This window comes from Macaca mulatta, chromosome 15 (genome assembly GCF_049350105.2).
Source record: "Macaca mulatta isolate MMU2019108-1 chromosome 15, T2T-MMU8v2.0, whole genome shotgun sequence".
Classification (NCBI taxonomy): domain Eukaryota; kingdom Metazoa; phylum Chordata; class Mammalia; order Primates; family Cercopithecidae; genus Macaca; species Macaca mulatta.
Genome location: NC_133420.1, coordinates 39,446,699 through 39,470,809, shown reverse-complemented (window position 1 = coordinate 39,470,809; position 24,111 = coordinate 39,446,699). Strand labels below are relative to the sequence as shown.

The following is a 24,111-nucleotide window of genomic DNA, read 5'->3' as shown; positions in this document are numbered from 1 at the left end:
AATGTGAAAAAATCACAAGCATTCTTATACACCAATAACAGACAAACAGAGAGCCAAATCATGAGTGAACTCCCATTCAGAATTGCTTCGAAGAGAATAAAATACCTAGCAATCCAACTTACAAGGGATGTGAAGGACCTCTTTAAGGAGAACTACAAACCATTGCTCAACAAAATAAAAGAGGACACAAACAAATGGAAGAACATTCCATGTTCATGGATAGGAAGAATCAATATATTGAAAATGGCCATACTGCCCAAGGTAATTTATAGATTCAATGCCATCCCCATCAAGCTACCAATGATTTTCTTCACAGAATTGGAAAAAGCTGCTTTAAAGTTCATATGGAACCAAAAAAAAGAGCACACACTGCTAAGACTATCCTAAGCAAAAAGAACAAAGCTGCTACCTGACTTTAAACTACACTACAAGGGTACAGTAAACAAAACAGCATGGTACTAGTACCAAAACAGATATATAGACTAATGGAACAGAACAGAGGCCTCAGAAATAGCACCACACATCTACAGCCAACTGATCTTTGACGAACCTGACAAAAACAAGAAATGGGGAAAGGATTCCCTATTTAATAAATGGTGCTGAGAAAACTGGCTAGCCATATGTAGAAAGCTGAAACTGGATCCCTTCCTTACACCTTATACAAAAATTAATTCAAGATGGATTAAAGACTTAAATGTTAGACCTAAAACCATAGAAACCCTGGAAGAAAACCTAGGAAATACCATTCAGGACATAGCTATGGGCAAGGACTTCATGACTAAAACACCAAAAGCAATGGCAGCAGAAGCCAAAATTGACAAATGGGATCTAATTAAACTAAAAAGCTTCTGCACAGCAAAAGAAACTACCATCAGAGTGAACAGGCGACCTACAGAATGGGAGAAAATTATTACAGTCTACCCATCTGACAAAGGGCTAATATCCAGAATCTACAGAGAACTTAAACAAATTTACAAGAAAAAATCAACCCCATCAAAAAGTGGGTAAAGGAAATGAACAGTCACTTCTCAAAAGAATACATTTATGCAGCCAACAGACACAAAATGCTCATCATCACTGGCCATCGGAGAAATGCAAATCAAAACCACAATGAGATACCATCTAACACCAGTCAGAACAGCTACCATTAAAAAGTCAGGAAACAACAGGGGCTGGAGAGGATGTGGAGAAATAGGAACACTTTTACACTGTCGGTGGGATTGTAAACTAGTTCAACCATTGTGGAAGAGAGTGTGGCGATTCTTCAAGGATCTAGAACTAGAAATACCATTTGACCCAGCCATCCCTTTACTGGGTATATACCCATGCTGCTCTAAAGACACATGCACACGTATGTTTATTGCGACACTATTCACAATAGCAAAGACTTGGAACAAACCCAAATGTCCATCAATGATAGACTGGATTAAGAAAATGTGGCACATATACACTATGGAATACTGTGCAGCCATAAAAAGGATGAGTTCATGTCCTTTGTTGGGATATGGATGAATCTGGAAAACATCATTCTGAGCAAACTATCGCAAGGATGGAAAACCAAACACCACATGTTCTGACTCATAGGTGGGAATTGAACTATGAGAACACTTGGACACAGGGTGGGGAACATCATACACTGGGGCCTGTGGTGTGGTGGGGGGAGGGGGGAGGGATAGCATTAGGAGATATACCTAATGTAAATGATGAGTTAATGGGTGCAGCACACCAACATGGCACATGTATATATATGTAACAAACCTGCACATTGTGCACATGTATCCTAGAACTTAAAGTATAATAAAAAAGAGAGAAAAAAAAGAAAAATAGAAATTCAGCAAAGAGAAATCATGAATAAGAACCAATTAGAAATCCTGAAACTGAAGAATGAATGAATAAAATTAAAAATGCAATAGCAAGCTTCAATAGCAGGCTTGATCAAATGAAAGAATCTGAAAATGTGAATACAAGTTTTTTAGAATTATTCAGTCAGAGGAAGAAAAAAGAACAAAAAGAGTGAAGAAAGACTATGGGACTTATGGGACACAAACAAACCAATTGATAAATTATGAAAATATATGGAAATTAAACACACTCTTGACAACCAATAGGTCAAAGATGAAATCAAAAGGGAATTAAAAATAGTTTGAAGCAAACAATATGGAAACACAATGTATCAAAACTTATAGGATGCAACAAAAGCAAGGGAAGCTTATATTTATAAACATCCATATAAAGAAAAATAAAAGATTGCAAATAAATAACCTAACTTTATAATTCAAGAAACTAGATAAAGGAAAACTATGCCTAAATTTAACAGAAAGAAGGAAATACCAACAATCAGAGCATAAATGAAACAGATGAAGGAACACCACAGAGCAAAAGAGCCAAATAGAATCCTCCAGTGATTGCACCCTCTGTTGGAACACCAAATTGAACAACTATTCATACAAGAAAGCACCTCTGTAAGAACTAAAAATCAAGTGAGTGGTCACAGTACCTGATTTTAGCATCCTATCAAGAAAAGAGGCATTAAGTTAGGTAGAAAAGACAGTCTTGGATTGCCAACATCAACACTCCCTCATCTGCTGGCAACAGCCACATGGCATGGAGAGAGAATCTATGTGCTTGAGAGAAGGACAGCATAGTGACTGTGGGGCTTTGCATTGGAACTAGATATTGCCTGTCACAGTGGAAAGCTGTACTGGGCAGAATTCAACTGGTCCCCACTGAGGTAGCATTAAGCTAACCCTAGCCAGAGGGGAAATGTCCCTCCCAGCAGTCAGAACCTGAGTTCTGGCTAGCTGCACTACCATGGGCTAAAGCAATCTGGGGTCCTAAATACACCTGAAAGGCAATCTAGGCCACAAAGACTAAAATTCCCAGGCAAATCCCAGTACTTTGCTGTGCTCAGAGCCAGCAGGCTTGGCGTGTATGAGACCTAGTGAGATACCAGCTAAGGTGGCCAGGAGAATGCTTGTGCCATCCCTCCCACAACCCCAAGCAGTGCAGCTCACAGAGCTGGGAGAGACTTCTTTTTTCTGCTGGAGGACAGGGAAGAATAAAGAAGACTTTCTCTTGCAATGTGGATACCAGCTCAGCCATAGTAGAACAGGACATCAGTCAGAGTCCTAAGTCCCACATTCAAGGACCTAGCTCCTAGATGACATTTCTAGACACATGCTAAGGCAGAAGTGAACCCACCTTCTTGAAAGGAAGGACCCAGTTCTGACAGGATTTATCACCACTGACTAAAAAGCCCTTTGGCCTTGAATAAACACCAGCAGTAGCCAGACAATTTTTGCCATGGACTTTGGGTGAGACTATGCTGTGCTGGCTTCAGCATGACCCAGCACATTCCCAGCTGTAGTGGCCATAGTGAGAGACTCCTTATCCTTGAGGAAAGCAGAGGAAAGATTGAGAGGAACTTTGTTTTACAGCTTGGATGCCAGGTCAGCTGCAGTAGGAGAGAGCACCAAGTAGATTCCTGACTCCAGACCCTGCCTCCCAGACCAGGAGAAGAACTCACCATCCTAAAGGGAAGGAAACAAGTCTGGCTGGATTTACCACCTGCTGAGCAAAGAGTCCTTAGGCCTTGAATGCACATCAACAGTAGCCAGGCAGTGGTCACAATAGACTTTGGGTGAGACCCAGTACTATACTGGCTTTAGGTCTGACGCAGCCCAGTCTCAGTAGTTGTGACCACAAGGGTGCTTGTGTTACCTGTCCTCCAGCTCCAAACAGCTCAGCATGGAGATAGAGCCCTTGTTTGTTTGAGAAAAAGTAATAGAAGAGAATAAGAGTCTCTGCCTGGTGATCCAAGGAACTCTCCTAGATGTTATCTAAGACCACCAAGGTAGTAGTACCTTTACAAGTTGGCAGAAGTTACAGTGTTACTGGGCTTGGGGTGCCCTGTAATGCAGATATGGCTGCAGTGACCAAAGTTTTAGATCACAATACTCAGTTCCCTTTGAATACTTAGAAAACCTTCCGAAGGATGAGTAGCAACAAGCATAGACTGTGAATGCTACAATAAATACCTAATTCTTTAATGCTCAGACATTGATGAACATCCATAAGCATCAAGGCCATTCAGGAAAACAGGACCTCACCAAACAAACTAAATAAGTCACCAGTGAATAATCCTGCAATGATAGAGATATGAGACCTTCCAGACCAATAATTCAAAGTAACCATTTTGAGAAAGCTCATCTAAATTCATGATAATGCAAATAAGGAATTTCAGATCCTATCAGACAAATTTAACAAAGAAATTGGAATTATTTCAAAAAATCAAGCAGAAATTCTGGAGCTGAAAAATGAATGTGACATACTGAAGAATGCATCAGAGTCTCTCCAAAGCAGAATTGATTAAGAAGAAAGAATTAGTGAGCTTGAAGACAGGCTATTTGAAAACACAGTCAGAAGAGATGCAAGGAAAAAGATTACAAAAGAATAAAGCATGCCTACAAGAACCAGAAAAATAGACTCAAAAGAGAAAGTCTAAGTGTCGTTGCCTTAAAGAGGAGGTAGAGAGACATTGGGATAGAAAGGTCATTCAAAAGGATAATAACAGATAATTTCTCAAACCTAGAGAAATATATCAATATTCAAGTACAAGAAAGTTAGAGAACACCAAGCAGATTTAATCCAAATACTACTACCTCAAGACATTTAATAATCAACTCCCAAAGGTCAAGGATAAAGAAAAGACCCTAAAATCAACAATAGAAAATAAACAAATAGCATAGAAAGGAACTTCAATATTTGCCAGCAGTCTTCTAATGCTGAGAGAGCAGCATGACATATTTAAAGTGCTGAAGAGAGAAAAGATCTTTTATTCTAGAATAGTATATCCAGCAAAAATACCCTTGAAACATGAAGGAGAAATAAAGTCTTCCCAGACAAACCAAAGCTGAGGGATTTTGCCAACAACAGACCTGTCCTATTAGAAATTCTAAAGACAGTTATTTAATCTGAAAGAAAAAGGATGTTAATATTCAATAAGATATCATCTGAAGGTACAAAACTTATGGGTACTAGTAAGAACATAAACACAGAATATTGTAATACTGTAATTGTATGTAAACTACTCACATCTTGAGTAGAAAGATTCAAAGATGAACCTATCAAAAATAACTACCACGCCTTTTCAAGACAGGAAGTATAATAAGATGTAAATACAAACAACAAACAATTTAAAAGTGGTGAAGATGGAGTTAAAGTGTAGAGTTCTTAGTTTTCTCTTGTTTGTTAGTTTGCTTTTGCAGTCAGTGCTATCATCAGTTGAAAATAATAGGTTATAATATTTTATTTGCAAACCTCATGATAGCCTCAAATAAAAAAATCTACAACAGATACACAAAAAATAAAAAGCAAATAATTATGGTGGCTCACGCCTGTAAACTCGGCACTTTCAGAGGCCGAGGCGGGTGGATCACAAGGTCAGGAGATTGAGACCATCCTGGCTAACACGGTGAAACCCCGACTCTACTAAAAATACAAAAAACTTTAGCCGAGCGTGGTGGCGGGCGCCTGTAATCCCAGCTACTCGGGAGGCTGAGGCAGGAGAATGGCGTGAACCCGGGAGGCGGAGCTTGCAGTAAGCTGAGATTACGCCACTCCACTCCACACTGGGCGACAGAGCGAGACACCGTCTCAAAAAAAAAAAAAAAAAGCAAATAATTAAAACATGCCATCAGAAAAAATCATCTTCACAGGAAGGAAGGAAAGAAGGAAAGTAAGACCACAAAACAACCAGAAAGCAAATATAATGGCAGTAGTAAATTTTTACTTATCAACAATAACATTGAATGTAATTGGACTTGTCTTCCCTTTTCTTTTCTTTTCTTTTCTTTTCTTTTTTTTTTTTTTTTTTTGAGACGGAGTCCCACTCTGTTGCCAAGACTGGAGTGCAGTGGCCTGATCTCAGCTTACTACACCCTCGGCCTCCTGGGCTGAAGTGCTTCTCCTGACTCAGCCTCCTCAGTAGCTGGGATTACAGGTGCCTGCCACCATGTCTGGTTAATTTTTGTATTTTTAGTAGCGACAGGATTTCACCGAGTTGGCCAGGCTGGTCTTGAACTCCTGACTTCAAGAGATTCACCTGCTTCAGCCTCCCAAAGTGCTCAGATTACAGGGGTGAGCCACCAGGCACAGCCCGACTTGTCTTCCCAATCAAAAGATATAGTGTAGCTGATTAGAAGTTGAGACCAGAAAAACAATAGAAACGATTAATAAAATTGAGTTGTTTTTTGAAAAGTTAAACAAAATTGACAACCCGTTAATAGGCTTAGAATAAAGGAGAGAAGACTGAAGTAAATAAAATAAAAAATAAGAGACCTTGCAATTGATAACCCAGAAATATGAAAGATTATAAGGAACTACAATAAAAAAGTATATGCTGACAAATTGGATATCTTTGAAGAAATGGAAAAATTTCTGGAAACTTCCAACCTACAATGCAATCATAAATAAACAGAAAATATGAAGAGACCAGTTATAGTAAAGGAGATGAAATCAGTAATCAAAAAATTTTCCTACAAATAAAAGTCCAAAACCAGATTACTTCACAGATGAATTTGTACCAAACATTAAACAAAATAATTACCACCAATCCTTCTGCTCTGTTCAGCTAAACCTGTGCAGGGTTTACCCCAGAAGTGGTGGAGGGAAAGTCCCCACAAAGAACTATTTCCAACCATCCCATGATAGGGCTTGCTGGCATTGCAAAGAAACAATCAGTAAATGCTAGAGGGATCAGCCCAAAGTATTTATTAAGGGAACTTATGTACAAAGGGGGCTACAGCACGTCCTTTTGATGGTCAATGAGATAGAGAATGCTCTCTCTTAATTAAGTTTGTCTTCAACAAAGAAGTCCAATTATGAAGTTTATTTGAGGGTTTATGGAATGTGGCTGGGGAGGCAGGGCTAACTCCTAGGTGTTTAACAACATGGTTGATCTTTCAGTGTTTAAAGCAAAAAGTTAAACAAGATTATCAGTGCCTTGGAATTTTCAAGGCCTCAGTTTTGGTTCAATCCACAGGGAAAATATGCAGCTGGCTTAAGGCACTCTGTATTTCTCACATAGTATAGTGAAAAATGTGTAGGAACTAGGGGATCCTATACTTTCTCAAAATTAAAAACAAGAGGAGGAGTCATTTCCAAACAATCTTATGAGGCCAGCGTTACTCTGATACCAAAGCCAGACAAGAATACTACATGAAAACTATAAGCTGAACATAGATGTGAAAATTTGTAACAAAATACTAGCAAATCAAATACAATAGCACATTAAAATAAGTATTCACCATAACCAAGTAGAATTTATCTCTGAGATGCAAGAATAGTCAACTTATACGTATCAGTAAGTGTGATATACCACATTAACAGAATGAAAGGCAAAAAGATCCTATGATCATCTCAATCAATGGAGAAGACACATTTAATAAAATTCAACATCATTTTATAATAAAAACTCTCAACAAATTCATTATGGAGGGAATTGTCCTCAACAAAATAAGGGTCATATATGACAAGCCCACAGGTAACATTATACTGTATGGTAAAAAACTGAAATCTTTTTATGTAAAATCAGGAACAAGACAACAATACCTATTCTGACCATTTCTATTCAGCACAGTACTAGAAGTTCTAGCCACAACTTTTAGGCAAGAAAAAATGATAAGAGTTGCCCAAACAAGAGAGGAAAAAATAAAGTAGACTCTGCAGATGACATGATCCAGGGGTCTTTCTCTGTCACCCCGGCTGGAATGCAGTGGTGCAATCTTGGCTCATGGCAGCCTTGATCACCTGGGTTCAAGCAATCCTCCCACCTCAGCCTCCTGAGTAGGTGAGACTACAGGCATGCACCACCATGTCTAGTTAATTTTTGTACTTTTTTGTAGAAACAGGGTCTTGCTATCATGCCCAGGGTGGCCTTGAACTTCTGGCTTCAAGAGATCCTCCCACCTTGGCCTCCCAAAATGCTGGAGTTATAGGCATGAGCCACCGCACCTGGCCATGACATGAGCTTTTATTAAGAAAATCATAAATACACCATGAAAAAATTGTTAGAACTAGTAAACAAATACAGTAAAGTTGTAAGATACAAAATCAACATAAAAAATCAGTTGTGCTTCTATATGCTAGGAATAATGTATCTGAAAAATAAATTAAGAAAATTACCTTTATAGTAGCATAAAAAACACTTAGAAATAGATTTAATTTAGGAAGTGAGAAATTTATAGACTGAAGCTTTTAAAATATTGATGAAACAACTTGAAGAAGACACAAATAAATGGAACGATTTATGAACAGTGTTTATGGATTGAAAGAATTAATATTGTTAAAATGTCCACACTACCCAAAAGGATCTGCAGATTCAATGCAATTTCTATCAAAATTTCAATGATTTTTTATGTAAATAGGAAAAAATTCCTAACTTTTTATGTTGCCACAAAAAATCCCAATAGCTAAAGCAATCTTTAGAAAGATAAACAAAGCTGGAGGCATCACCTTTCCTAATTTCAAAGTATATTAAGATATAGTAATCAAAACAGTGTAGTGCTAGCATAAAAGCAGACACATGGTGCAATGCGACAGAAGAACAGAGTCTAGAAATAAACTTAAACTTATAAAGTGAACTAATCTTTGAAGAGATGCTAACAATACACAATGGGGAGATCATAGTCTCTTCAATAAGTGATATTGGGAAAACTGGATATCCACATGCAAAATAATAAAATTGGACCCTTCTCTTAACCATACACGAAAAATAAACTCAAAAAGAATTAAATATTTAAAAGTAAGACTAAAGTCATAAAACTCCTAGAAGAAAACATAGAGATCTTGGCATTAATCTTGTCAGTTGTATGAACATGTCTTCAAAAATGAAGACAACAGAAGCAAAAATAAACAAATGGGACTACATCAAATTTACAAGTTTCTGCATAGCAAAGGAAATAATAAGATGAAAAGGCAATTTATGGAATGGAAGAAAATATTTGCAAATTGTATATCTGATAGGGGGCTAGTATATAAAATATATAAGGAGTTCATACAACTCAATAGCAACAAAATCAAGCAATCCAATTATATTAATAAAATGGGCAAAGGAAGCAAATAGTTATGTGCTTTTAAACACATACAAATGGCCAATAAGAATACACAAAGATGTTCAACTTCACTGATCATTGGAGAATTACAGATAAAAACAATAAGATATCACCTTACACATGGTAGAAAGGGGATTATTTTAAAATCATATACTAACAAGTGTTGGAGAGGAAATGGAGAAAAGGTAACCTTTGCACACTGTTGGCAGAATTTTAAATTAGTCAAAGCTTTATGAAAGACAGCCTGGAGGTCCCTCACGAAACTGAAAATAAAAGTACTGTATAATCAAAGATTTTTACTTCTGATTAGATATCCAAAGTACCAGTATCTCAAAGAGATATCTCACTCCTGTATTCATTGCAGCCTTATCTACAGTAGCCAAGATATGGAAATAGCCCAAGTGTCTGTCAATGGATGAATGAAGAAAATGAGACTCTCTCTCTCTCTCTCTAATATATATAAATATATATAATATACATAAATATAAATATATGTGTGTGAATGTTACTCATATATAAATATTATTCAGCCATAATAAAAAGAAGGAATTCCTGCAGGTGTGACAATGTGGATGAACCCATAGTACATTACGCTAAATGAAATAAGCCAAAGAGAAATACTGTATCATCTCACTGATGTGGAATTAAAAAATAATATTTTATGTCCTTGAAATTTGCTGAGAATAGATCTTAAGTGTTCTCACCACACACACACACACACACACACACACACAATAATTACATGAGGTGATGAATGTGATAATTGTGGTAATCATTTCACAATGTATACATATATCAAAACAACACACTTTACACCTTAAGAATATACAATGTTTACTCATCATTATATCTCAATAAAAATGGAAAGCACAATAAAATTGACAAAATCATTTTAAAATAGTTATTTTTAAGTCTCTAAAAATACAACTTATAAACATTAAGATTATACTTAAAATCACTAAGTTATAAAAAGGTAAACTCATTTGATAAATGGGTAAATAGCATTGTTATTTTAGAGAAACTAAAACTCAAATGTCTAAAGTATATTAAAATATGCTTAACCTAGTTGTGAACTTTAAAAATGATATAAAACAATAATGAGATTCTTCTTTACACATATCAGATATTCAAGAGTCATAAAATGAGACAATGTTAAATGGTGGTAAGAATTTAGAGTGAAAAACCTTTATGCACCACTGTGGGGGAATGTAACATGGGGCAGATGTTTCATAATACTTATTGAAATGATTTACTCGTGTTCTTTCACCCAAGGATTTCATTCTTGGGTATATTGGTGTATCAGTCAGAATAAACCTGATTATGATGTAGACAATAACAACAACAACAAAAAAAACATTGTCTACAATGATAGACACAATTGTGAAAGCTTAAAAACAAACTTCATTTTTCTCTAAATCCAGCTTTTTTTCTTGAAAATTTTACTTCCTTATAGATGCTGAATATTAGACTTTTGTCAGATGCATAGTTTGCAAATATCTTCTCCCATTCTGTAGGTTGTCTGTTAACTCTATTGGTAGTTTATTTTGCTATGCAGAAAGTCTTAAGTTTAATTAGATTCCATTTGTCAGTTTTTGCATTTGTTGTAATTGCTTTTGGTGTATTTATCATAAAATCTTTACCCATTCCTATGTCCAGGATGGCATTGCCTAGGTTGTCTTCCAGGATTTTTATAGTTTTGGGTTTTACATTTAAGTCTTTAATCCATCTTGGGTTGATTTTTGTATATGGTGTAAGGAAGGGGTCCAGTTTGAATCTTCTGTATATGGCTAGTCAGTTATCCCAGCACATTTTATTGAATATGAAGTCCTTTCCCCATCGCTTATTTTTGCCAGTTTTGTCAAATATCAGGTGGTTGTAGGTGTGTAACATTCTTTCTGGGCTCTCTATTCTGTCCCATTGGTCTACGTGTCTGTTTTTGTACCAGTACCATGCTCTTCTGATTACGATAATCCAGTAGTATAGCTTGAAGTCAGGTAATGTGATGCCCCCAGCTTTGTTCTTTTTGCTTAGGATTTCTTTGGCTATTTAGGCTTTTTTTGGTTCCATATGAATTTTAAAATAGGTTTTTCTAGTTCTGTGAAGACTGTCATGGTAGTCTGGTAGGAAAAGCATTGAATGTATAAATTGCTTTGGGTAGTATGGCCATTTTAATAATATTGATTCTTTCTATCTATGAGTATGGGATGGTTTTCCATTTGTTTGTGTCATCTCTGATTCTTTCAGCAGTGTTTTGTCATTCTTTCTGTAGAGATCTTTTACCTACCTCAGTTAGCTGTATTCCCAGGCATTTAAATTTTTGTGTGTGTGTGGAAATTATGAATGGAATTGTATTCCTGCTTTGGCTCTTGGCTTGGCTGTTGTTGCTGTATAGGAATGCTAGTGATTTCTGTACCTTGATTTTGTATGCTGAAATTTTACTGAAGTTGTTTAACAGCTGAAGGAGCATTTGGGCTGAGACTATGAGGTTTTCTAGATATATAATCATGTAGTCTGCCAACAAGGATAGTTTGACTTCTTCTCTTCCTATTTGGATGACCTTTAATTCTTTCTTTTGCCTCATGGTTCTGTCCAGGACTTCCAATACTACATTGAATATGAGTGGTGAGACAGGGCCTCTTTGTCTTGTGTCCGTTTTCAAGGGGAGTACTTCTAACTTTTCCCCATTAAGTGTAATGTTGGCTGTGGGTTTGTTATAGATAGCTCTTATTATTTTGAAGTATGTTCCTTCAATACCTAGTTTGTTGAGAGTTTTTAACATGAAGAAATGTTGAATTTTATTAAAAGCCTTTCTTACATCTATTGAGATAATAATGTGCTTTTTGTCTTTAGCTCTGTTTATGTGATGAATCACATTTATTGATTTACATATGTTGAACTAATCCTGCATCTCAGGGATGAAGCACTCCCAAGACACAAGTTTACCTATAAAACAAACCAGCACATGCACCCTTGAATCTAAAACAAACATTACAAAATTTAAAAAATAAAATAAAACAGTTTTATTGAGATATGGTTCATATACCATACAATTAATGAATTTAAAATATACAATTCAGCATTTGTTAGTACATTCAAGGAATTGTACAACCATCAGCACTGTCTAATTCTAGAACATTTTTATCACTCCTCAAAAGAAACACATTAATAGTCACATCCATCTATACTTCTTTCCAACCTTGGGCTATAAAGGAGCATCTCACTGTTGTTTTGACTTTCTATCTCAATTTGTTTGGGTTGAGTTTTAAGTGTTTTTTTTTTTAAAGATTGTGGACAGAACTGCTTTATCAGATATTGATTTATTTACTGGCATGTGAATGTCATTTATTCCAGCATAACTTGTTGTAAAAAGCATATTTTCTTCACTAAATTTTTTTTTGTGTCTTTGTTAAAGGTCAGTTGACTTCATTTGTATAAATCAATTTCTGGGCAATATATTCTATTCCATTGACCTATGGAGATTTTTTTTTTTTTCATGAACACCGTGCTTTCTTAGTTACTTAAGTTGTATAAGCCTTAAAGTTCAGTATATGGGTTCTTTAAATTTATTCTTGATCAATATCGTGTTGGATATTCTAGGGCCTTTGTCTTTCTGTATAATTTTAGAATAAGTTTGTTAATACTTATAAAATGGCTTATTGAGATGTTGATTGAGAATGCAATGACTCTGTAGATCAAACTGAGATGCACTTACATCACAATAACATTGAGCTATTCTGTTCATGAACACTGAACATTTCTCCATTTATTTACATCTTCTTTAACTTGTTTAATCAGTTTATAGATTTGTTAGATTTATAAAGTTTTTCTGTGTATGCAGTGGTGGTGGTATTTCCAATTTCACTTGTCCATTCCTGGTATATAGGAAATCAATTGATTTCTATACATTACCCTTTTCCTGCAACCTTACTATATTCACTAATTAGAGCCAGGAGTGTTGTTGTTGCTGTTGTTTTTGTCAATTCTTGGGGGAATTTCTATGTAGACAATCACATTATTTCTAAGCAAGAACAGTTTTATTTGTACATTCCTAATCTTCATATAATTTTTATCATTTCCTTAAGTATTGCACTGTTAGGAACTGCAGTATGATATTGAATACGAGTGCTGAGAAAGAACATCCTTGACTCATTCCTCATTTTCGGAGAGAAGTGTCCAGCTTCTAAGCATAAAGCAATAGTGGGTTTTGTTGTTGTTGTTGTTTGTTTGTTTGTTTTGTAGACATTGTTTTTCAAGTTGAAGAATCTCGCCTCTGTTATTAGTTTGCCAAAAAGTTTTTATCATGATTTTTCTAGAATTGTCAATAAGATCAAGTTGATTTAGCTGTCCAGGTAAACTACATCTTTACTAATTTTCTGCTTGATTTATCTACCAATTACTAAAAATAAAAACGCTGTTGAATTTTTAAATTATAATAGTGGATATGACTCTTACTCCTTACTTCTAACAGTTTTTGCCTTTTATCTTTTGACTCCTACATACACTCGACTCTGCTGTTAGGTGCATACATGTTTAGAATTATTATGTCTTTTGGAGGAATTGACCAAATTTCCCAAATTTAAGTAATCCTCATCCTTAACTGTGATAATATTTCTTATTGTGCTTTTAAATCTGCTTAGTATAAAATTAATATAACTACTCTTTCTTTGATTAGTGTTAGTCTCCATATTGTTCTCCATCCTTTTACTGTAAGCCTGAGTCTTGATTTTTTCAGTTTCTTGTAGACAACATATAGTTGGATCTTGTTTTGAAATCTACACCAAGAAGCTAATTAATTGGTGTAATTATATCGTTCATATTAAAGCTGATTAGTGACATAGTTAAATTCATTTATAGTGTCAGTAAGAGTTTTTTATTTGTTGATGTTTTCTTGGCCCTCTCCTTTTTTATTGCCTCCTTGGTTTTTATTGAGAATTTTATATTATTCCATTTTTTTCTGCTCTGTTAATATATGGATTATACTTCTTTAGAAAATAGTAGTTTTTCTAGAATTTGCAAATTAAACTTTCTCTAGTCTAAATCTATATTCAGATAACATCATACCACATCACATATAGTGTTTTTTTTGTTTTGTTTTGTTTTGTTTTGTTTTGTTTTGTTTTTGAGATGGAGTCTCATTTTGTCACCCAGACTGGAGTGCAGTGGCACAATCTTGGCTTACTGCAAACTCCACCTCCCAGGTTCAAGCGATTCTCTTGCCTCAGCCTCCTAAGTAGCTGGGATTACAGGTGTGTGCCACCAAATCCGGCTAATTTTTGTATTTTTAGTAGAGATGGGGTTATACCACATTGGTCAGGCTGGTCTCGAACTTCTGACCTCAGGTGATCTGTCTGCCTCGGCATCCCAAAGTGCTGGGATTATAGGCATAAGCCACTGGGCCAGGCCTATAGTGTATTTTTTTTAACAGAGTATTTCAAATTCTTTCCACCTATACATCATGCCATTGCTGTTATTTATTTCCCCTATCTATTTATATATTATACTTAATATGTTATTACTATTATTAATTTAAATAAATAGCTATTGTTTTGGCCAATTAATAATAAAAATACAAGATTTTATTTTACCTTCATAAAACTTTTTCCCAATATCCAAACTTTTGTTAATGTAAATCCAAGTTTATGACCAATATGCTTTTTCTTTTTCCTGAAGAACTCTTGTAATATATCTGGAAAATCAGGTTTACTGATGAAAAATTCCCTCAGTTTTTGGCTGAAGAAATTTTGATTTCCTCTCTTAGCTTTTAAAGGATGATGTCACTCAGTGTAGAATTCTAGGTTGATGCTCTTTTTTTTCTTTCAATATTTTAAATATATCACCACATTCTTTTTATTTGCATGTCTCCTGATGATAGGTGTAACTATTATTTCATTTATAAGCAAATTCCCCCAGTTCCTCAAATCTGACTTATTTCAAGACTTTGTCTTTTGTTATCTACAGTTTGCATATGATATGCCTATGTATAGATGATGATGACTGGTGTTTATCTTGCTTGATTAGAAAAAGAGATTTCTGAACTTCTGGTTTGCTGTCTCTCATTAATTTAGAAAAATTCACAGTCATTATTTCTTCAAGTTTCCCTTCTGCTTCTTTCTTTCTTCTCCTCTGATATTTCAATTATAACTATGTTACACTTTATGAAATTGTGACATAGTTCTTGAATATTTTATTTGGTTTGTTTGCTGTTGTTTTTCTCTCATTTTCTTTATTTCAGTTAGGTAAATTCCTACTGACACATTTTCAAACTTGCTGTTTTTCTCAGACACACCCAGTATAATGATAAGTCCAATAAAGGCATTCTTTATTGCATTATAGTGTTTTAGGTTGCTAGCATTTCCATTGGATTCTTTCTTAGAGTTTCTTTCTTTATGCTCACATTACTGTCCTAGTTCACTTTATGCTGCTATAACAGAATAATTAAGACCGAGTAATTTATGAGTTATAGAAATTTATTCTCTTACAGTTCTGGAGGCTGGGAAGTCCAAGTTCAAGGCACTGGCATCTGCTTCCAAGATAGCACCTCAAGTGTTCATTCCTGCAGAGGGAAGGAGCACTGTTCCTCATGTAGCAGAAAAACAGAAAAGAGAGAAACCATTTCACAAGCCACTGTTATAGTGCCATTAATCTATTCATGAGGGAGAACCCTCATGTCCTAAATGCTTCTACTTCCCAGAGAGTCATAGCTCTCAATACTGTTGCTCTGGGGATTTAATTTTCAGTGCATGAGTTTTGGGAGACATGTTCAAACCATATTCTGTCCATTCCCTTCTCCTCCAATCAAATTCATGTCTTTCTCATAAACAAATATACACATTCCATCCTAATAGCTCCCAAAGTCTTAACTCATTCTAATATTAAATAAAAAGTCCATTTCCAAAGTCTCTTCTAAATCAGATATGGGTGAGACTCAAGGAACAATTTCTTCTGAGATTTTTTTCTCCAGCTGTGAACCTGGGAAATCATATTACGTACTTCCAAAATTCAATGGTGGTACAGGGATAACATGGCATTCCTATTCTAAAAGGGAGAAACAGGAAAGAAAGAAGAGGTAACTGTTCCCAAATAAGTCTAAAACCTAATAGTGCAAACAACATTAAATCTTATTCCTGGATAGTAATATTCTTTGACCCTGTGTCCCAATTATTGAGCACACTGGAGTAGGTGCTGGTTCCACAAGGCAGTGGGCAGCTCTGATTACATGGCTTAGTTAGGCAGAGCTCATACAGCTCTCATAGGCTGCAGATGAGTCCCTGCAGCTTTCCCAGGCTGGTACTATGTGCTGGTAGCTCTGGGGTTTTGGGAACAGCCACATTTCCATGGCTTCTGTAGGCATTGTCTTAGTGAGGACTTTCTTCGGTGGCTCCAACCCCACAGTTCGACTGGGCATTACCCTACTGGGGTTTCTCTGAACCATTCTTTAGAATCTGGGTGGAGGTAGCCATTTCACACAGCTCTTGCACCCAATGTGGAGTTAACACCATGTGGACACTGCCAAGACTCACTGCATGTGCCCGCCAAAGTTGTAGCCCCAGCTGGGCGTACTTAAGCCATAGTTGGGGAAGCCAAAGAACACTTCAAAATGTGGGGCGCTTAGACCCAGAGTGGTTTTGGGCAGCAAATACCTGAGGTCTCACAGGCATCCTGATCCCATTCCTTGAGACCATTTTGCTCTGAGTGTCCTAGTACTCTGATGCTGTGATGGGAGGGACATTATTGATTATCTCCAAAATGACTTCAAGGTTATTCTCCCATTGTCTGGATGAATAGCACCTGGCTTCATTCTATTTATACTAATCTCCTTATCAAATGGTTGCTTGGCCACATCCTCAGTTTTCTCTCTTAAACAAAATTTTGTATCTTTACATGGGTAGATTGAGTTTTCCAAATCTTTACACCCTGCATTCTTTTAATTATAAATTTCATCTTTAAATTTCTCTCACATTTTACATTTTACTATAAGTAGTTAAGAGAAGCCACAAAGCACCCTGAATGTTTTACTGCTTCAAGATTTCTTCTGCCAAATATCTTAGTTCATTGCTCTTAAGTTCTGCCTTCTGTGAAGTCTTAGGCCATGGACACCTTTCAAACAAGGTTTTTTGCCATCTTATGGCAGAAATGGCCTTTCTTCCAGTTTCCATGAAGATATTCCTCATTTCCACCTGAGAGCTCATCAGAACACCCTTTACTGTACATATTTCTACTGAGATACTGTTCACAACCACTTAGATAATCTTCTCTAAGACTTGGGCTCTTTCTACAATTCCTCTTTTTCTGAGTCCTCACCAGAAGTATGCTTAATGCCCCATTCATGGCAATACAGGGTTTTTACAGCATTCACTTCAAAACTCTTCCAGCTTCTACCATTACCCATTTCAAAAGCTTCTTCCACATTTTTAGGTATTTATTAGAGCAACATGATACTCCTGTTACTAATTCTGACATAGCCTGTTTTGTGCTACTATAACAGAAACTGAGATTGGATAATTCATTAAAAAGCAGATAATTTTTTTTTTTTATCTTATAGTTCTGTATACTGGAAAACCCAAGATCAAGGTGCAGGCGTCTGGTGTTTGGTAAGAATCTAGTCTCCACTTCCAAGATTGTGCCTTGAATGCTGCCTGCTCCAGAGGGGAGAAACACTGTTCTTCACATGGTAGAAGAGCAGGAGACAGAGAACTCTCTCCTAACAGTCCTTTTAATAGTTGCACTAATCCATTCATGAGGGAGAATCCCTTATAGCCTGCATGCCCCACTTAAGGTCACACCTTTCATACTGTTGCATTAGAAATTACATTTCCAACGTGAATTTTGAGGGACATATTTAAATGATAGAAATTACCCATCTGTTTTATCATGTTGTCTACTTTTTCTATTAGAACACTTAGCATGTTAAACGTAGTTATTTTAAATCCTTTTTTTTTTTTTTTAGATGGAGTCTCACTCTGTTGCCTGGGCTGGAGTACAATGGCACAGTCTTGGCTCACTGCAACTTCCCTCTCTCAGGTTTAAGTGATTATCTTGACTCAGCCTCCTGAGTAGCTGGAACTACAGGAGCGTGCCACCATGCCTGGCTAATTTTTTTTTGTTTTTTAATAGAGATGGGGTTTCACAGTGTTAGCCAGGATGGTCTTGATCTCCTGACCTCGTGATCTGTCCGCCTCAGCCTCCCAAAGTGCTGGGATTACAGGTGTGAGCCTCTGCACCTAGCCATAATCCTTTTTTTAAATATTTCAAACTGCTGTATCATATCTGAATCTTCTTCTGATGCTTACTTTGTCTCTTCAGACTGTGTGGGTTTTTTGTTTGTTTGTTTGTTTGTTTGTCTTGTTTTTAGAAGGTCTCTTAATTTTTTGTTGAAAGTTAGACATCATATGTTGTGTAATAGTGACTGAGATAAATCTGGTTTAATGTTTGGTTTTATGCTACTCTTGCTATGAATTGAACTGTGTTTAATGCTTGGTGTAGCTTTATGTGACAGAAGCTTCAAATTCTTCTCTTATTTTTCTTTTGTCTCTCTTGTCAACTTTAGACTTCTCTAATGACTCCTCTTCAGAGAGAGTCTGTGTCCTGCTTCCCTATCAGTATTATCCAGTGCCATTTGATGGAGCCCTATTCACGTGTTATGAAGAACCATTTCACTTCCCCATTTCTTGCAACAGTCACTGGTGGATCTTTCTCTTTCCTTAGCATGAGAACCTGGTGGGGTTCCTACACGTAAAACATATGAATGTGTGAGGAATGTACTAAGTCTGAGGCCATAGAAAATTTTCAGTTTTATACTGGTCTACATTCTACCTTCAAAAATTAATCAAAATTACTATTTAAAGGTTTCTAGTACCTTTTTCTTCAAATATGAATATTTTCTGTATTTACCTATATTTTCAAGTTAAGAGATTGGCTTGCCTGGCAACCTCAGTTCTCCAATGGGTCCAAGAACGTGTTGCTTTTCAGTGATTGTGTGTGCAGGGGTGTGTGTGTGTGTGTGTGTTGTAAGGATATGTGTGACAACTTGCAGTTTCATTCCGTGTTAGAAATACAAAGAACTTAAATATTTTTCGTACCAAACACATATATCAAGTACATTAAAGTGGATGCCTGGAGCAGGGTGTGGTGTCGTGCATAAAGAATGGAAGTGGAGAGAAGGCATATAGAGGAATAAAACAAAAGCAAATAATCTACTATAATAAAACTAGAGAGCAGTCTTGCATGAACCAATTCTATGAGAGTATGCTACAAACTGAGGAAACTGATTAACTGTACATTTGCACTCAATGACTCAGCTATACAGTGGATTAAATTAGTTACTAGGAATGGAATCCACAAATCTGTGCTTTTAAAAACTTTGATCATCAGAATATTTTGAAATTACTCTATAGTTATCTGGTATTATGCTCCTTGTATCTGTTCTGTGTTCTTCGTGTCTTATTTTCCTACCCTCCACAGCTGAACTTCAAAATTCTCCCTCTGAGTTTCCACCGAAGGACTTTTTGAACGCCTGTATCTTTCTCCAGTAGCCACAGCCCGCCGCTGGCTGTGCTTCATTTCCTGCAGAAGCTCAGCCACTTGGGTACTTATCGGGAGCAGCTGCTAGGCAATCTGGAGGGGAAGACAGCGATGCTTTGCTTAGGGGAGGGTTGCTTATGGAGGGAGAAAGCAGAGGCAATGGAGGCATTCCGAGGTCTTGGATTGAGGGTCTTCTGAGGAGTATCAGGGTGGAAAGAGGCATGATCAGAAGTCTCGCTCTCTGGTGCCTCCACCCCTTGGGGCTTCTAAGGTAAAAGCGCTTGTGATCTTCCCAGGTCTAGGGGCCCCAGAGTCAGTGAGAGTCACTGATGAGAAAGTAGAAACACTAGGTCACTGGAATCACCCTTGTGAAAGCCGCCCGCCTCAGGAAGAGATGAACCACTACCTGACAGCCTGGCCCATATTTGTACTCCTCAAATATATCCCTCTTCTCACACTGAGAATAACTCTTGGTTCCAGAGGTGAGATAAAAGCAAAGGAATTTAAAGCTGTCAAACAATCTATGTGGAAGTGCAGTATGAGAAACAGTACAGTTGTTTTCAAAAAACGATGTCCTGGGAGTTGGAAGACCTGCCTTCTGGGCCTGAAACCTTGGCCAAACCTTGACATAACCTTAGAAAAGGAAAGGAAAGCCATCTCTCCTGGTCTTTGTTTCTACATCCTGTTGAATTGGTGAAATGTTGTTGGCAGTGAAAGTTAAAAAAAAAGAGAGACTTTTTAATGATCGCCATTCTAACTGGTGTGAGATGGTATCTCATTGTGGTTTTGATTTGCATTTCTCTGATGACCAGTGATGATGAGCATTTTTTCATGTGTCTGATGGCTGTATGAATGTCTTCTTTTGAGAAATGTCTGTTCATATCCTTTGCCCACTTTTTGAAAAAGACAGGAAACAACAGGTGCTAGAGAGGATGTGGAGAAATAGGAACACTTTTACACTGTTGGTGGGATTGTAAACTAGTTCAACCATTATGGAAAACAGTATGGCGATTCCTCAAGGATCTAGAACTAGATGTACCATATGACCCAGCCATGCCATTACTGGGTATATACCCAAAGGATTATAAATCATGCTGCTATAAAGACATATGTACACGTATGTTTATTGTGGCACTATTCACAATAGCAAAGACTTGGAATCAACCCAAATGTCCATCAGTGACAGACTGCATTAAGAAAATGTGGCACATATACACCATGGAATACTATGCAGCCATAAAAAAGGATGAGTTTGTGTCGTTTGTAGGAACATGGATGCAGCTGGAAACCATCATTCTCAGCAAACTATCGCAAGAACAGAAAACCCAACACCGCATGTTCTCACTCATAGGTGGGAACTGAACAATGAGATCGCTTGGACTCGGGAAGAGGAACATCACACACTGGGGTCTATCATGGGGAGGGATTGCATTGGGAGTTATACCTGATGTAAATGACGAGTTGATGGGTGCTGACGAGTTGATGGGTGCAGCACAGCAACATGGCACAAGTATACATATGTAACAAACCTGCACGTTATGCACATGTACCCTAGAACTTAAAGTATAATAATAATAAAAAATAAAAAATAATTAAAAAAAAAGAAAAAGAGAGAAGCCCCGGGTAATTAGTTGACTATAAACTCAGTATCGATCTGTGACATGATGTAACTCTGATGAAGTTAAGGTGACATTAGGCTTCTTAAGGAGGGAGATGTCTGTTCTGTTTTGTTCTGCACTGATGAGATTGTCTGAAAAACAAAGACGAATTCTTAATTATACTTTTAGAGGATATATTCAGGGGAGAGAAACTGAGGCAGTAAATGAGAAAACTCAAAATCAGGGAAATATATTATTAGGAGCAAAAAAGACCAGAGGAAAAAAATTTGCTTCATTTTATTACAATAGCTAAGATATGGTTACAATGAGTGAATGCTTGTTTTGTGTTAAGTAGTGTCTTAGCAACTTTGAGTGTACCGTGTCATTTAATTCTCACACTGTATCTGAGGGAATCAATGTGTGTGCCTCTGTGTGTATGTATGTGTGTGTGCATATGTGTGTTACCCTGTAGTAAAACTGATGAAACTGAGGTTTAATGAATGACATTAATATTTCTGACATCACACAGAGAGTGAGGATACCTGGATTCAAGTCTATGTGATTCTGGCAAAAGACCTAGCCCCTAACTCATAACAGCCACAAAAGACGGCAAGAGTTTTTAAGTCTTTAAAGAGTGTCACAGGTGCTCTGTCTGTCTCTAGTAGCAGAACCAGGACTTACATCTGGAAGTAAGTCCTGTATGACTTATGTGTGAAGTCATACAAGACTTAAGTACGAAGATGAAATTCACCTCAATTATGTACTTCTTAACAAATGAAGCTGCAAGACAACTGGATGAGTATCTCACTAGAGTGAGTGATTGGAGGCATTGAAACAGAGGCGAGGCAAATATTCATCTGGGATATCTTTATGGCCATCCGTGCATGACAGAAGGTGGACTAGATGAACTCCAAAGTCATTTCCAACCCTAAGGGCTTATGGCTCTTTGATAACCAAGTTCTAGCATGTTGTAACCGCCTGTGCTCCTAAGAGTTCACAACACATGCAGTATTTATGTGGATGATTAAGACGGGCTGCTATCAACATTCCTCAGAGAAACATAATAAACAAAACAAACCTTAGAATTTATTTATTCCTTACATAGTTTCAGTCACTAAGTGCTTTACACACTTTAAACCTCATAACAACATCTCAGAAAGTCTATTTTTTAATCATTTTACAAAGGGGGCATCTGAGATGCATAGTAGTTATCTTGTTTTCTCAAGTTCACAAGGCTAATAGGTCGCAGAAGAGGAACTGGAACTCAGACCCGTCTATCTCCCAACGCTTCTTCCTCACCATTCTGTTATACCACTTCCCTCTACATGGTAAAATTTCTCTTATTAATAAGAAATCTGAGGCTTAGATTAAAAAAAAAATTTCTATAGACTCAGTAATTTCCTAGTTGCCCTGTGCTCTCGCTATACCTGAACAGCATCATTTAATACTCTCAACAGTTCTCTTAAGTGGGTATTATTACTCTTGTTTTACAAATACAAAAATGAGAAGCAAAGAAACTGAGTACGTCATTTATCTTGGTGACACGCAATAATTGGCAGGACCAAAATACCTTTGCAAAACTGGATATCTTCACAACGAACTCACTTGACTCAGCTCAACAAGCAGATGTTTAATGCCAAGAACATGTTGGCTGCCTGCGATCCCTGCCATGGCTGCTACCTAATGGCAGCTGCCATTGTTAGTGACTGCATGTCCATGAGGGAGGTGGATGAGCAAATGTGTCACATCCAAAACAAGTACAGCAGCTACTTTGCTCATTGGATCCCCCACAATATGAAAAGAGCTGCCTGTGACATCCCACCCCTTGAGCTAAAAATGTCTGTTACTTTCACCAGTAACAACACAGCCATCCAGGAGCTGTTCAGGTGTATCTTGGAGCAGTTCACGGCCAAGTTCAGGTGCAAGGCCTTCCTGCACTAGTACTCAGGCAAGGGCATGCATGACATGGAGTTCACTGAGGCTGAGAGCAACATGAAGGACCTGGTGTCTGAGTATTAACAGTACCAAGACACCACACAGAGGAGGAGAGAGAGTTTGAGGAGTGGGCCGAGGAGAAGGTGGCTTAGACCCTTCTGTTACTGGGTGAAGGGTGAAAGTAGCATGTATTTTTTAATCACTCACAGTGTTTTCTATGATAGCCACACCTCACTGTGTGTGCACTTGCTGTGTGTTCACCTCTATTAAAACCTTTTCATAAAATAAAAAAACTCTCAGAGAAACATAATAAAATCTCATAAATTAAACAATAAAAATACATAAAATAAATAAATGTGGACTGGCCAAGTTCACAGTTAAAAAGCTAAATGATTTGCTTAGAGCCTTGGGAAATCACAACCAAGAATCTATTGTTTTAAAAACCTTAGTTAATTCTGTTTTTCACACATCAGCAATGCTCATCATAGAAAGTCAATAAGTGTGCTTGGCTCTGTTTATGATGACTAGAACTTCAAATCTCATTTTCTGATTCATTCATACTCCACAAACAAATGGAATGAGTGTTTTCTATGTGTGTTTCACGAGGTGCTAATACAAAGCAGTTTTGGACAAATCTGTCTCAAAGAAAGGAGAACCTGTGTCTGGACTCTGACATAAAACCAAAACAAAAAACGAGACTCAGGCCCAGAGGAGATCCCTTCCCAACAACACGGAAATAAATTGATAGCAAAAGATGACTTTCTTCTGCTGAGTTCAGATTTGGCTCCTGAACTCTGCAAAAGGAAATGAGGGACTGAATTTATTTCTGAAGCGCATTTGAAAAGGGAGCCATCTTTCCTCTCTGGCTGTTTTTCTTTTTTTCTTTTTTTTTTTTTAAGTATCAAAAGAATCCTTAGACACGTAGGGAAGACGGGTCAACCAGT

At 37.0% G+C, this 24,111-nt stretch overlaps 1 protein-coding gene across 1 annotated transcript; it reads left to right on the top strand.

The window, feature by feature from the left end:
- The first annotated feature begins 22,849 nt into the window (after positions 1-22,849).
- Positions 22,850-23,319, top strand: LOC114672640 (tubulin beta chain). Its single transcript, XM_028834468.2, is given in 2 exon segments — positions 22,850-23,267; positions 23,270-23,319. Coding segments are annotated over 2 exon segments (459 nt in total). The 5' UTR covers positions 22,850-22,858.
- Positions 23,320-24,111: the final 792 nt, after the last annotated feature.